Source organism: Aythya marila, assembly GCF_965140915.1.
Source record: "Aythya marila genome assembly, chromosome: W".
In the NCBI taxonomy this organism is placed as follows: Eukaryota; Metazoa; Chordata; class Aves; order Anseriformes; family Anatidae; genus Aythya; species Aythya marila.
Window position 1 is genome coordinate 4,148,681 of NC_139081.1, and position 14,716 is coordinate 4,163,396.

Consider the following 14,716-nt stretch of genomic DNA (forward strand, 5'->3'; position numbering starts at 1 on the left):
GTGTGTATCTCTCTGTGGTTGGCCTAGATCACTAGATTAGTGCCGTTCAGCCCTGCTCTGGCTTGGCTGCTGCTTTCTAAAAGAGTACAGAAGGTAGCACTAATTTAGTGATCCTGTCACCACAAGTGGGATTTGTTGCTGTGTTTAGGGGGCTTTTGTTTCTGATGTGTCTCCAGGAGGTTTCTGGTTCAACAAAGGATGGAAGTCCAATCATAGTTCTTCTGCTTTTGTGCTTGATGAAGGTGATGGTACCAGGAACTTCAAATGCTGGTGTTTTCTTGGCTTGTGGTTTTGTAGTTCAGATGGCAGCTCAGGTTGTTGCTGGGTTACCCTTCCCTGTGCTTATGCTGGTGGGCAAGGCCTGGCAGTCCGTTCATTGCTCTTGCATGTCTGTGTCTGCTGTTTCCTAGGGAAGGGATCAGGTTTTTAAATCTGTAGGGTCATTTCTTGGAGTTTTACCTTTGCTGCGTGCTATGGACTGGGTGCTGTGCTCTGGTGTTTGCCAAATTGTGCTGCCAGTGATGGGAAGAAATGTTTTGCAGCTACGGTGGAAGCTTATTGACTCTTCTGCTGCCATGATATCAATTATATATGTTTTAAGATCAAATCCTTCTGGGAGGAGAAGGGATTTGGGTCCCTCTGCCCTGAGGAGAAGGTTAACAGGTTGGAAAGGAGCCTCCAGAAGCATAACATTGAAAGTGGGATTACGGATGTCAGAGCAGGTGTTTTGGTTGTATGAATTTGTTATGGAGCTGGGAAATCCTGTGGAGGGGCTGAGCAATCCCTCCCTGTCATGGGGGTGGATATGGGAGGAACTTCTTGATAATGTTTGATATTAATCACTGGTTGCAGACATGCCTTTGTGTAAATTATGTCTGGGACCACAGTGGCTAAGAAACTCCTGAAATCATAGACCAGAGCTAAAAAAAAAAAATACTTCTCAAAAGCTCAAATCTGCAGACCAATTTCCTAGGGCTGCCCATGTTTCCAGCCACCATCTCCTCACATTGTTTTACTAATAATCAAAACAGAAATGCTTATAATGCAGAAGGGTTGAAATATGACATATTTTTAGCTGGTAACTGTTTTCTTTCCTTCCCCAAATTGTAATAGGAGCATGGAAGAATTCAATAGAAGAATGGACAGCAGAAGACTGGAACGAAGATGTAAGTGTCCCTTCCTAGATAGACAGCATTCATTATTTACCTTTTTCAGTCTTTACGTTGTTTTCAAAACCTCAGTGCTCTAATTCTTTCTTGTAGTTATGCAGTGATGTTTCTTGCTGTAATTCCCATTTAAGAGCATATATTTAGAAAAGCTTAATTTTAAATCAAATTGAGTCAAGAAATATCTTTATTTTGCTGGGTGGCCTATATATGGATAATAAAATGTTTTGTCCCAAATTAAATATTAGCAAATTATAGTTCTTTACTGCTTAATTTTGATGGGTGGTATCTGCATACCTCCTCCAATATTATGTAGGGATGTCAAGCCATATTATCACAAGATCACAAGATTTTATGTTGAAGTGCTGAAGCTTACTATCAACTTTAGACCCATCATTGATGCTTTTTGCTTGAAATGTGCATAATTGTTCCAATTGGTCCTCTTCATATTCAGAATATTAAAAGAAGAGCTAGTAGTGTGCTGAAGATGATACTTAATTGCTTCATTCCTGTTGCTTCATCATGATGTGTTGTCTAAAGTACTGGAACAATCTTTTTTCTTTATCAGGCAAGAGACGTCTGCAAAATATTTGACATTTATTGTTTGTTTGTGATTTAAGTTTTCAGTACCATAATAAAGATTAAGCAGTTCAGAAAACAAATGAGATAGCAAGAAATAGGGAGAGAAAACCTTAGTGTTTAAGAGGTTTTTCATTTTTATAGAAACATCTATCATCTCAAGATTATTTTTTGAAGAGTAAACTTGTTTCAGAAGCCATCCCTTTTGCTTCCTGTAGGGTGGCACATCGGTGTTATCCTCAGAGATGTGTTAACAGGTCACGTAACAGATACAAAACTGTCCTTACCCAATAAGGAGGCCATATCTTTTGAGAAAATTAAAAGAACTCTAAAATATGACCTAGTCCTAGGTTCTCTGTATTGGTTACCGCCATCAAATGCTGCTTTTTTGTTTGTTTCTATAAAGCCGTCCTCTATTTCTGCAGTAGATGCTAGTGGAAGGCTAAGGACAATGAAAATGTCTGGCCTTGTTTCTCTACTCTGTTTAGGACTGGTACGATCTCTATCCTGTTGTTAATTTTCATTAATTATGGAAAGCTGGAAGAATCCCTGTAACCTAGGAGAAAGTTATTCATGTGTTGATGCTCAGAAAGAATGAAATGGAAAACTGCAGGCAAATTAGTCCAGAATGTGCCTGGAGAAAAATAAAGGGAAATTTGATTAATCTGAGTCAAAAAAAAAAAAAGAATAAAGGGAAGTACAGAATACAGTTTGTGCAATTCAGTGTTGCTTTATGGAAAATAAGTCCAAATAACTTTTAATTTACTTAAAGACCAAGATTATATTTAAGTGTGAAGATAAAGTATGTCCTTGCAAGAGATTTCATTTTATATCTTTTGTTGTCTTTTAAAAATAATTTCATGATACCAAAAACCACACTAAGTAGATTGTGATCTTTCTTGTAAATTTTGGCAAATAGCCTTTTGCAGGAGGATCCTTACTGAACGTGGGTACTTCTGAGAGGGCTACAAAGCAATCCATTCCTAGGCCAGATGCAATCTAGTGTCTTTATCAATGTTTTGGAAGTAAAAAATAAAATCACTGCTGAATAAAATGTTTGGGAAACCAAAAAATTATTGGGTAATAAAAGTAAACTAGTCATGCAGAGAAATCTTGATCACTGCTAGATATGACTTGTTCAGATGAAAAATGTTTTAATATAGCCAAATGCTACCCCTCAGCCTTTTTTTTCCTTACATAGGAATAAAGAATGCAAGGCGTATCTCCAGAACAAGGGACTGGTTTCTGGAAAGCAGCAACTGAAAATATTTTAGTGTTTTTTAATGCATGATGCAAAAAGAGCAGCTCAGCAGCTCATAACTTTTTGACTGGGGGAAATAGTTGAAAAGTATTAACTGATAGAAGAGGTGCTAGAGTGAGATTTTCAATTTCTTTGGCATAGTTTACTGAATCTGAAAAGGGTTACTTGATTAGCATATGTGTTCAGTTCCTAATCTAGCAGAAAGGCATAATATGATCCTGTGTCTGGAAAATGGAGCCACACATTTAAATGTGCAATTAAACAAGTCTAGCAGTGTGAGTAATGATTGAAACGATCAAGGAAGCTGATGTATATGCTGTCTGCTGATAAAGACCAGGTGCTTTTCTGAAGAATACTTTTGTTTAAATTTTTGTTCTTTAGTCATATATATTGCAAGGTCAGTATTTGAACAGGCGAGTGAAATTTAATGTTGCTTGATCTGAGTAGAATTAGATCTTTGTGATCTGATAGTCCTGGCTGGTATTTATCTTTGATGAAGTAATGAGTACAGTAGGTTGTCAGCGTGATGTTTAATAGGGTGGAAACTATTTGCAGTGAAAATAGGAGGCTGTATTTTTTTGAAGGGACATTTAGAACACGGACAGTGAAGGACCAGACAAATTTTGAGGTACCGTAAATGCTCAAATATATTTTCCTGTTCCTTTTCATATTAACTAGCCATAGGAGGAGCTAACTAGTTGTTAAATGTGTTATCTGCTTGGTGATTGGAAAACAATTTCATAATAGGAACAAGGACTGAAAAGCACAGGCATTTATTTTACTGCAGATGGAGGAAATATCCCTGTGAAGCTGCCACATGCAAATGGTTCGTGATTGTTCATTTGTTTCCTGGGGAATTGACAGTGCCTCAGTGAAAGATTTGCGAACATGGTATATGGTGAGAATAAATGACTTTGTCAAAAGACAGTAATGCTACCTATAAGAAATACTGAATACATCTGTGTAACCAAATAAACCTGTTAGCTGCTGCACAAAGTATGTGTTTGGATAAATGCCATTATTCCCCAGACTTCAGAATTAGTTGCTTGATTTAAGTTTGTGGCAGTTTGCTGGGACAGGGTGCAAGTGTAAATTTAAATGTAGCAGAACTGGTAGCTGAAGACTTGGGAGTTATTTTGCATGCTGGTTTACTTGAGGAGACTGTTTCCTCTCGCATACTTTGAGCATACTTTTAGGCTGTCACAAACATCCTTGGGCTCCTTGATTTGCTTAGTTTTCAGGATTCATCAGTGGTTTTGCCACAGTTGGTCTTTCCCTGTGTTGTTTGGGCAGAAGAAACTGTTGACATTACAAATAACTTAATATTTATTTAACCAAGGGATTGCAGATCAGAGCTGTTGCTCTGCTATTAGTTGACCTCCTTATGCTGTATAATGCAGGAATCTCATAATGCTACAAAAAGTACAGTACAAGGTGTTCTAAAATAACACATGTAGTTGAGAAAGGGCTGAACAGTAAAGGAAGAGGCTTTTTGATCACATAATGAGTTGATTCCTTGTAAGCTTTGATCAGTCCATCGAGTTGCAGGCTTGCAGTGTGATGCACAGGACAGAGCTGAGAAAAGTTCCAAAAAGATGGGATTAAAATACTTTGTCTTGGCAGCGATGGAAGGGAGGGAAATGGAGGAACTGTGGTGAGTTTCAGTTTTTCATGACCCACTGTGGTGTGAGTAAGAGAGTTGTAGCAGTGTATGAGGAAAAAAAATGAACTTTGCCTCTGAGTGGGAGCTATCACTTCCCACTCAGCTCCAGACAGCTTAAATCAGCAGCGATTCACAGTAGCCCAGTCAGTTGAACACATGCATGCATGGATGGATGTGTGTGTTCAGCAGAGCTGCCCATGGGATGGCAGGTGAAATTGGCTGGTATCCGTGATGTGCTTTTAAACTGGGCCACTAGCAGCGTATGCAATTAAAAAGGCGTAATTTCCTGCAAGAGCTATAGTCAGATGTCCCCTTCTAAAAGGATCCTTTGTAACTGTTCGAGTAAAGAATAACCAAGCTATTCAGAATGCAAAGTTACACCATAGTAGTTAAATTTCCAGAAAATCACCCTTAACTAGGGGTGGTGCCCCGCTAGACCTTCTCTTCACAAACAGAGAAGGACTGGTGGAGGATGTGATTGTCGGGAGCTGTCTTGGGCAGAGTGACCACGAAATGGTGGAGTTCACTATTCTTGGCGAGGCCAGGAAGGGGACCAGTAAAACCGCTGTATTGGACTTCCAGAGGGCTGACTTTGAGCTGCTCAGGACACTAGTTGGTGGAGTCCCTTGGGAGGCGGTTCTGAAGGGCAGAGGGGTCCAGGAAGGCTGGGCGCTCTTCAAGAGGGAAATCTTAATGGCACAGGAGCGGTCTGTTCCCATGTGCCCAAAGACGAGCTGGCGGGGAAGAAGACCAGCCTGGCTCAACAGAGAATTGTGGCTTGAGCTTAGGAGAAAAAAGAGGGTTTATAATCTTTGGAAAAGTGGGCAGGCCACTAGGGAGGACTATAAGGATGTAGCGAGGCTGTGCAGGGACAAAATTAGGAAGGCCAAAGCTCATCTGGAGCTCAATCTGGCTACTGCCGTTAAAGATAACAAAAAGCGTTTCTATAAATACATCAACACAAAAAGGAGGACTAAGGAGAATCTCCATCCTTTACTGGATGCAGGGGGAAACTTAGTTACAAGAGATGAGGAAAAGGCGGAAGTGCTCAATGCCTTCTTTGCCTCAGTCTTTAGCGGCAATACCGGTTGTTCTCTGGATACCCAGTACCCTGAGCTGGTGGAAGGGGATGGGGAGCAGGATGTGGCCTTCACTATCCACGAAGAACTGGTTGGTGACCTGCTACGGCACTTGGATGTGCACAAATCAATGGGGCTGGATGGGATCCACCCAAGGGTACTGAGAGAACTGGCAGAGGAGCTGGCCAAGCCACTGTCCATCATTTATCAGCAGTCCTGGCTATCGGGGGAGGTCCCAGTTGACTGGCGGCTAGCAAATGTGACGCCCATCTACAAGAAGGGCCGGAGGGCAGACCCGGGCAACTACAGGCCTGTCAGTTTGACCTCAGTGCCAGGGAAGCTCATGGAGCAGATCCTCTTGAGAGTCATCATGCAGCACTTGCAGGGCAAGCAGGCGATCAGGCCCAGTCAGCATGGGTTTATGAAAGGCAGATCCTGCTTGACGAACCTGATCTCCTTCTATGACAAAGTGACGCGCTGGGTGGATGAGGGAAAGGCTGTGGATGTGGTCTACCTTGACTTCAGTAAGGCTTTTGACACCGTCTCCCACAGCATTCTCTTCAAGAAACTGGCTGCTCTTGACTTGGACTGGCGCACACTTCGTTGGGTTAGAAACTGGCTGGATAGCCGGGCCCAAAGAGTCGTGGTAAATGGAGTCAAGTCCAGTTGGAGGCCAGTCACTAGTGGCGTTCCCCAGGGCTCGGTGCTGGGGCCGGTCCTCTTTAATATCTTCATCGATGATCTGGACGAGGGCATTGAGTGCACCCTCAGTAAGTTTGCAGATGACACCAAGCTATGCGCGTGTCGATCTGCTTGATGGTAGGAAGGCTCTGCAGGAGGATCTGGATAGGCTGCACCGATGGGCTGAGGCCAACTGTATGAAGTTTAACAAGGCCAAGTGCCGGGTCCTGCACCTGGGGCGCAATAACCCCAAGCAGAGCTACAGGCTGGGAGATGAGTGGTTGGAGAGCTGCCAGGCAGAGAAGGACCTGGGAGTATTGGTGGATAGTTGGCTGAATATGAGCCAGCAGTGTGCTCAGGTGGCCAAAAAGGCCAACGGCATCCTGGCTTGTATCAGGAACAGTGTGACCAGCAGGGCTAGGGAGGTGATCGTCCCCCTGTACTCGGCTCTGGTGAGGCCGCACCTCGAGTACTGTGTTCAGTTTTGGGCCCCTTGCTACAAGAAGGACATCGAGGTGCTTGAGTGGGTCCAGAGAAGGGCGACGAAGCTGGTGAGGGGCCTGGAGAACAAGTCCTACGAGGAGCGGCTGAGGGAGCTGGGCTTGTTCAGCCTGGAGAAAAGGAGGCTCAGGGGCGACCTTATTGCTCTTTACAGATACCTTAAAGGAGGCTGTAGTGAGGTGGGGGTTGGTCTGTTCTCCCACGTGCCTGGTGACAGGACGAGGGGGAATGGGCTAAAGTTGCGCCAGGGGAGTTTTAGGTTAGATGTTAGGAAGAACTTCTTTACCGAAAGGGTTTTTAGACATTGGAACAGGCTGCCCAGGGAAGTGGTGGAGTCACCATCCCTGGAAGTCTTTAAAAGACGTTTAGATGTAGAGCTTAGTGATATGTTTTAGTGGGGACTGTTAGTGGTAGGTCAGAGGTTGGACTCGATGATCTTGAGGTCTCTTCCAACCTAGAAATTCTGTGATTCTGTGATTCTGTGAATTTAAAATATTACCATTATATGTGTATTTTTTATCTTGTTGAACCCAACCTGTATTGGCTTAAAACCTATTTTGGTTATAAGTATTCCTGTCAACAGAAGCGAATTAGCCCTACAAAGTTGTAGTGTGTAGCTATTTTTAAAAAGAAAGCTATAAAAAATAATCACCCCCTTTGCCCTCCCCACTCCCTAAACCAACCAGCCAGCCCTCCTCCCCTTTTCCTCCTATGTGTGCAGCTATCTATTGTAACAGAATGGTGTAAACACTACAGGCTTCTGCTGTGGATGGACTAACTGGTTGTACTAGTGCATACATCTACATGCCTCTTCCTTTATTATTGTTTTCAAACTCATGCTTGCAGAGCAAAGAGTTTAAGATGTTATTGCTATCCCTAGCAAAAATGCCAAGAAGGAACCTTGAATGCTAGTTCCTGGTATACACCTGGGTGCAAACCTGCCTCTGCTGGTGGGGTGAGCTGACATGTAAAACAAAGGGATAGGTGAAGTGAGTAAAGGGGAACAGTGCAGTGCCTTAGACTTCTGCAGGGGGATTTATTGCTCTATGGCATCCTAAATTGTGTCCACAAAAGTTATCTTTATGCTGATAATATACTGCCACATTAAGTAGTTTCTACTGGAATATTTTTCAGTTATTATTGCCCAAACTAGAGTAGGTACCATGGTATATCATTCTGTGTGTTCAGTAGATCAAATTTCCTAACACTAATTAAATCGGTACTTGATTCTGTGGTAAAGACTTTGCTGAAGTTTCACTATGTTTTTTTTTTTTGTCTTTTTAAGCACAGCTGCAGCATAACTGGTTGTAGAAGTAGTTTGGCATTTACTTTTATCTGGCAGTACATGACCAGGATGGAACTTCTTCAGATATTGCAGCAGTGAGGTGCAAGAACATTTGTATGATTATTTTTTTCTTTTTCAGCTTTCTGAAACAAAAGTCTTTACTGCTTCCTCTGTTCCAGCTGAGAATCATGTGACTCCTGGGCAAAGGTAAGCTCTTCCCCATTTCTCCTATATCTTAAAAAGCTTCTGCTACTGAAGCAATGTTATCTTGCACATATTAAAGCAGATGTTGGATGATGTTGGTCTGTTCACCCATGTTGTCTGTGATGTTGGATGTTGGTCTATTCTCCCATGTGCCTGGTGACAGGATGAGGGGGAATGGGCTAAAGTTGCGCCAGGGGTGTTTTAGGTTGGATGTTAGGAAGAACTTCTTTACCGAGAGGGTTGTTAGGCATTGGAATGGGCTGCCCAGGGAAGTGGTTGAGTCACCATCCCTGGAGGTCTTTAAAAGATGTTTAGATGTAGAGCTTAGTGATATGGTTTAGTGGAGAACTTGTTAGTGTTAGGTCAGAGGTTGGACTCGATGATCTTGAGGTCTCTTCCAACCTAGACAATTCTGTGATTCTATGAAACATGAGGATGGCCCTGGTCAGAGATTGGCTTTTACAGTTTTGAAAGCAGCTTAACCTTGCTTGCAAATAGTTGGTTCTGTGGGTTCCTGTATTACTTATAATCCTGGTTTTGGTCTATGGATGTGTAGCCAAACTTACCAAATCCATGAGGATAATACTGAGAACTAGGATAATACTGAGAACTGAGAATAATACTGAGAACTTACCTTAAACTAGGTAAGATGGAGGATGGGGCTGAAACAAGGCTTGTTGGAGCTGTGCCAGGGGGAACAATGGCAAGGCCGGGAGAGAAGGCAATGGCCCAGCTGAAGTGCATCTACAACAATGCACGCAGCATGGGTAACAAACAGGAGGAGCTGGAAGCCATCGTGCAGCAGGCAGGCTACGACTTGGTTGCCATCACGGAGACGTGGTGGGACCAGTCTCATGACTGCAGTGCTGCAATGCCTGGCTATAACCTCTTCAGAAGGGACAGGCAGCACAGAAGGGGTGGTGGTATGGCTCTCTATATTAGAGAATCTTTTGATGTTGTGGAACTCGAGGCTGGGAATGACAAGGTCGAGTCCCTTTGGGTTAGGATCGGCGGGAAGGCCAACAAGGCTAGCATCCTGGTCGGGGGTCTGTTATAGACCGCCGAACCAGGATGAGGAGACGGATGAGGAGTTCTACAGGCAGCTGACAGAAGTTGTGAAATCTTCAGCGCTTGTTCTTGTGGGGGACTTCAACTTCCCAGACATATTCTGGAAGCACAACACAGCCCAGAGAAAGCAGTCTAGGAGGTTTCTGGAGAGCATGGAAGATAGCTTCCTGACGCAGCTGGTTAGTGAGCCTACCAGGGGTGGCACCCCGCTAGACCTTCTCTTCACAAACAGAGAAGGACTGGTGGGAGATGTGGTGGTCGGAAGGTGTCTTGGTCAGAGTGACCACGAAATGGTGGAGTTCACTGTTCTTGACGAGGCCAGGAAGGGGACCAGTAAAACCGCTGTATTGGACTTCCGGAGGGCTGACTTTGAGCTGCTCAGGACACTGGTTGGTAGAGGCCCTTGGGAGGCGGTTCTGAAGGGCAGAGGAGTCCAGGAAGGCTGGGTGCACTTCAAGAGGGAAATCTTAATGGCGCAGGAATGGTCTGTCCCCGTGTGCCCAAAGATGAGCTGGCATGGAAGAAGACCAGCCTGGCTCAACAAAGAGTTGCAGCTTGAGCTTAGGAGAAAAAAGAGGGTTTATAATCTTTGGAAAAAAGAGCGGGCCACTGAGGAGGACTATAAGGATGTAGCGAGGCTGTGCAGGGACAAAATTAGGAAGGCCAAAGCTCATCTTCATCTCAATCTGGCTACTGCCGTTAAAGACAACAAAAAATCTTTTTACAAATACATCAACACAAAAAGGAGGACTAAGGAGAATCTCCATCCTGTACTGGTGTAGTGGTTTTACTCAGGTGGGCAGCCGAGCTCCACCACAACCGCTCTCTCACTCCCCCTCTCCTCAAAGAGGAAGGGGGAGGAAATACAACACAGAGAACTCGAGGTTTGAGATGAGAAAGGTTTAATTAAAGGGAAAGGGAATGGGGAAGATAAAACAGAGACAAAAGAAGCAATCAGTCCGCGCGGAAGCACAGAGAGAGAAAAAATTATTCTCTACTTCCCATCAGCGAGTGGTGTTCGGCCACGTCCTGGGAAGCAGGGCCTCAAACGCGTAGTGGTTGTTCAGGAGGAACAGCCCCCTCCCCCACGAGAGCCCCCCCCTTTTATTGCTGAGTGTGACATCAGGTGTTATGGAATATCCCTTTGGTTGGTTTAGGTCAGCTGCCCCAGCAATGTCCCCTCCCCATCACTTGCCCACCCCCAGCCTGCTGGCTCTTGGGGGCTTGGAAGGAGTCCTGATGCTGTGCCAGCACTACGCAGCAATAGACACAACACTGGAGTGATATCAGTGCTGTTCCAGCTACGAGTGCAGAGTACAGCACTGTGCGGACTGCTGCAGGGAAATGGTGACTCCAGCTCAGACAGACCCAATACAACTTCCACCCCTTATTCCATAACATTTGTGTCACAATCAGGTACAGTTTAGTATATAGATGTTCTCATCACCATTGTTTTCTGTCCATTGAAGCATTTTTATGTCTGTACTTCTCTTTATGCTATAGGTCTTTTCCCAAAATGCTCATAAAAACTGTTGATGGTTTCAGCTTCATCTGCCAAAGTGGTCACTCAGGGCAGGCGAAGTTGGTTTTCTTGACACCAGCACCAGCTTAGCTCACATCACTGTTGCACTTGCCCGGTTCCTTGCAAAGTTGACATGTCATTGGTTCTGCAGTGTCCTCCTACAACACATAACTTGGATGACAGATTAATTTTCTCCCAGTGTTAAATCTCCTTGAGGCACACACTTGATATCCCCATCTTTCTGCATTACCCACCGGGTATACCCTGGTCCTTGGGCAAAGACAATCCCACGAGTGGGTTTGCCTTTTCCCATGGCAGGGGCAACCCACAGTGCCTTCCCCATCCACTTCCCCACATGCACTACAGGGACTTTAGCTTCTTTCACCGCGTGTAGGGGTTTTGTTTCAGCAGGACCAGGACGGCTTTCAGACCCCCTGTTGTTAACTAGCCAAGTGGCCTCTGGTAGATTTATATCCCAATGTTTCCATGTCCCAGCACCCAATGCTCGCAGCATAGTTTTTAACAGTCCATTGTACCTCTCAACCTTCCCAGAGGCTTGTGGGTGATAAGGGATATGATACACCCATTCAATGCCATGTCTCTTGGCCCAGGAAGTGATCAAATTGTTTCGGAAGTGACTGCCATTGTCGGACTCAATCCTTTCTGGTGTACCATGTCGCCACAGCACTTGTCTTTCCAGGCCCAAGATAGTGTTTCGGGCCGTGGCATGGTTTACAGGGTATGTTTCCAGCCACCCAGTAGTTGCTTCTACCATGGTGAGTATGTAACGTTTACCTTGGCGGGTTTGTGGGAGTGGTCCGATGTAGTCAATCTGCCAGGCCTCACCATATCGAAATCCAAGCCATCTCCCCCTATTCCAGGGAGACTTTACCCTCATGGCTCGTTTGATTGCAGCACAGGTCTCACACTGATGGGTAACCTGTGTGATGGCCTCAATGGTCAGGTCCACCCCTCGATCACGAGCCCATCTGTATGTGGCATCCCTCCCCAGATGTCCTGATGTTTCATGGGCCCATCGAGCTACAAACAGCTCACCCTTACGTCCCCAGTCCAGGTCCACCTGAGCTATTTCAATTTTTGAAGCTCGATCTACTTCTTCGTTGTTCTGATGTTCTTCGGTAGCACGATTATTAGGCATATGGGCATCTACATGACGTACCTTTACAACCAGGTTTTCTACCCAGGCAGCAATATCTTGCCACAGGGTAGCAGCCCAGATAGGTTTACCTCTGTGCTGCCAGTTGTTCTGTTTCCATTGTCGCAGCCACCCCCACAGCGCATTTGCCACCATCCATGAGTCAGTGTAGAGATACAGTACCAGCCACTTTTCTCTTTCAGCAATTTCTAGGGCCAGTTGTATAGCTTTCACTTCTGCATACTGACTCGACTCACCTTCCCCTTCCATGGCCTCCACAACTTGTCGTGTGGGACTCCACACAGCAGCTTTCCACTTCCGATGGCTCCCTACCATACGGCAGGATCTGTCAGTAAACAACACATACTGCTTTCTGTCTTCTGGCAACTCATTGTATGTCGGTGCCTCTTCAGCACGAGTTACTTCTTCTGTTGGTGCTCTGAAATCCCTGCCCTCTGGCCAGTCCATAATCTCTTCCAGGATTCCCGGGCGGTTGGGTTTCCCCATTCGAGCCCGCTGTATAATTAACGCTACCCATTTACTCCACGTAGCATCGGTTGCATGATGTGTAGTGGGGATTTTCTCTTCGAACATCCAATGTAACACAGGTAGCCGTGGGGCCAAGAGAAGTTGTGCTTCTGTACCAACAACTTCTGAAGCGGCTCGAATCCCCTCATATGCTGTTAATATTTCCTTTTCAGTTGGGGTGTAATTGGCTTCTGATCCTCAATAGCCCCAGCTCCAGAACCCCAGAGGTCAGCCTCGAGTTTCTCCTGGGGTCTTCTGCCAGAGGCTCCAGGTGAGCCCATGCTCCCCAGCTGCAGTGTACAGTATGTTTTGCACAGCTGGTCCAGTACGGACAGGCCCAAGGGCTACTGCACGAGCTATTTCTTGTTTGAGTTGTTCAAAGGCCTGTTGTTGCTCGGGGCCCCACTCAAAAGAGTTCCTCTTTCGAGTCACTCGATATAGAGGACTCACAAGCTGACTATAGCCTGGCACATGCATTCTCCAAAATCCCACAAGGCCTAGGAAAGCTTGTGTTTCGTTTTTGCTAGTTGGCGGAGACATAACTGTTATTTTGTTGATCACATCCGTCGGAATGTGGCGACGTCCATCCTGCCATTTTACCCCCAAGAACTGGATTTCCTGTGCAGGTCCCTTGACCTTATTCTGTTTAATGGCAAAGCCAGCTTTCAGGAGAATTTGAATTATTTTCTTCCCTTTCCCAAAAACTTCTTCTGCTGTGTTACCCCATACGATGATATCATCGATGTACTGCAGGTGTTCAGGAGCGTTCCCCTGTTCCAGTGTCGTCTGGATCAGTCCATGGCAGATGGTAGGTGTCGTGGTTTAACCCGGCCGGCAGCTAAACACCACGCAGCCATTCGCTCACCCTCCCCCTCCCTCTCTGGGACGGGGGAGAGAGATGGAAAGTGAAGCCCGTGAGTTGAGATAAAGACAGTTTAATAAGACAGGAAAATAGTAATAACAATAACAACAACAACAACAACAACAACAACAACAACAATAATAATAATAATAATAATAATAATACAATGGTGATAATAGTACTACTACTAATAATATGTACAAACAAGTGATGCACAATGTAATTGCTCACTACCCGCTGACCGATGCCCAGCCTAACCCCGAGCAGTCTGGCCCCCTCCCCCGGCTAGCCACCCCTATATATTGTTTAGCATGACGTCAGATGGTATGGAATACCCCTTTGGCTAGTTTGGGTCACCTGTCCTGGGTCTGTCCCCTCCCAGCTCTTACTGCACCCCCAGCCTGCCTGTTGGCAGGACAGAGCAAAAGGCTGAGATGTCCTTGGCTTGGTATAAGCACTGCTCTGCAACAATTAAAACATCGGGGTGTTATCAGCACTCTTCTCATCCTAAGCCAAAACACAGCATTCCACCAGCTACTAGGAAGAAAATTAATTCTGTTCTAACTGAAACCAGGACAGTAGGGCTGTGTTTCCACCCCTGGGGCAGTCGATTCCAAGTATACTGAATGCCCCTCCATGTGAAAGCAAATTGTGGCCTGCATGCTGCTGCTAGAGGGATAGAGAAAAATGCATTAGCAATATCGATTGTAGCATACCACTTGGCTGCCTTTGACTCTAGTTCATACTGGAGTTCTAGCATGTCTGGCACTGCTGCACTTAGTGGTGGTGTGACTTCATTCAGGCCCCGATAGTCCACTGTTAGCCTCCACTCGCCATTGGACTTTCGCACTGGCCATATAGGTCTGTTAAAAGGCAAATGAGTCTTGCTGATCACTCCTTGGCTCTCCAGATGGTGAACTAACTCATGGATAGGAATCAGGGAGTCTCGGTTGGTGCGATATTGCCGCCGGTGCACAGTTGTAGTCACAATTGGCACTTGCTGTTCTTCAATCCTCAGCAATCCTACAGCAGAAGGGTCTTGTGAGAGACCAGGCAGGGTAGACAGCTGCTTAATCTTCTCTGTGCTCAAGGCAGCTATGCCAAAAGCCCACCGGTACCCTTTTGGATCCTTGAAGTACCCTTTCCTGAGGTAGTCTATGC

The 14,716-nt window shown here is 45.3% G+C and overlaps 1 protein-coding gene across 3 annotated transcripts in view; it reads left to right on the top strand.

Annotated features, from left to right (window-relative positions):
* Window positions 1-14,716, top strand: part of LOC309889449 (ubiquitin-associated protein 2-like) — a 117,152-nt gene that overhangs the window by 68,922 nt on the left and 33,514 nt on the right. For all 3 annotated transcript variants that reach the window (XM_082782302.1, XM_082782300.1, XM_082782301.1), the window contains 2 exons: window positions 1,114-1,166; window positions 8,355-8,422. In XM_082782302.1, coding sequence (XP_082638428.1) covers window positions 1,114-1,166; window positions 8,355-8,422 — 121 coding nt within the window. The remainder of the gene's footprint in view (window positions 1-1,113; window positions 1,167-8,354; window positions 8,423-14,716) is intronic.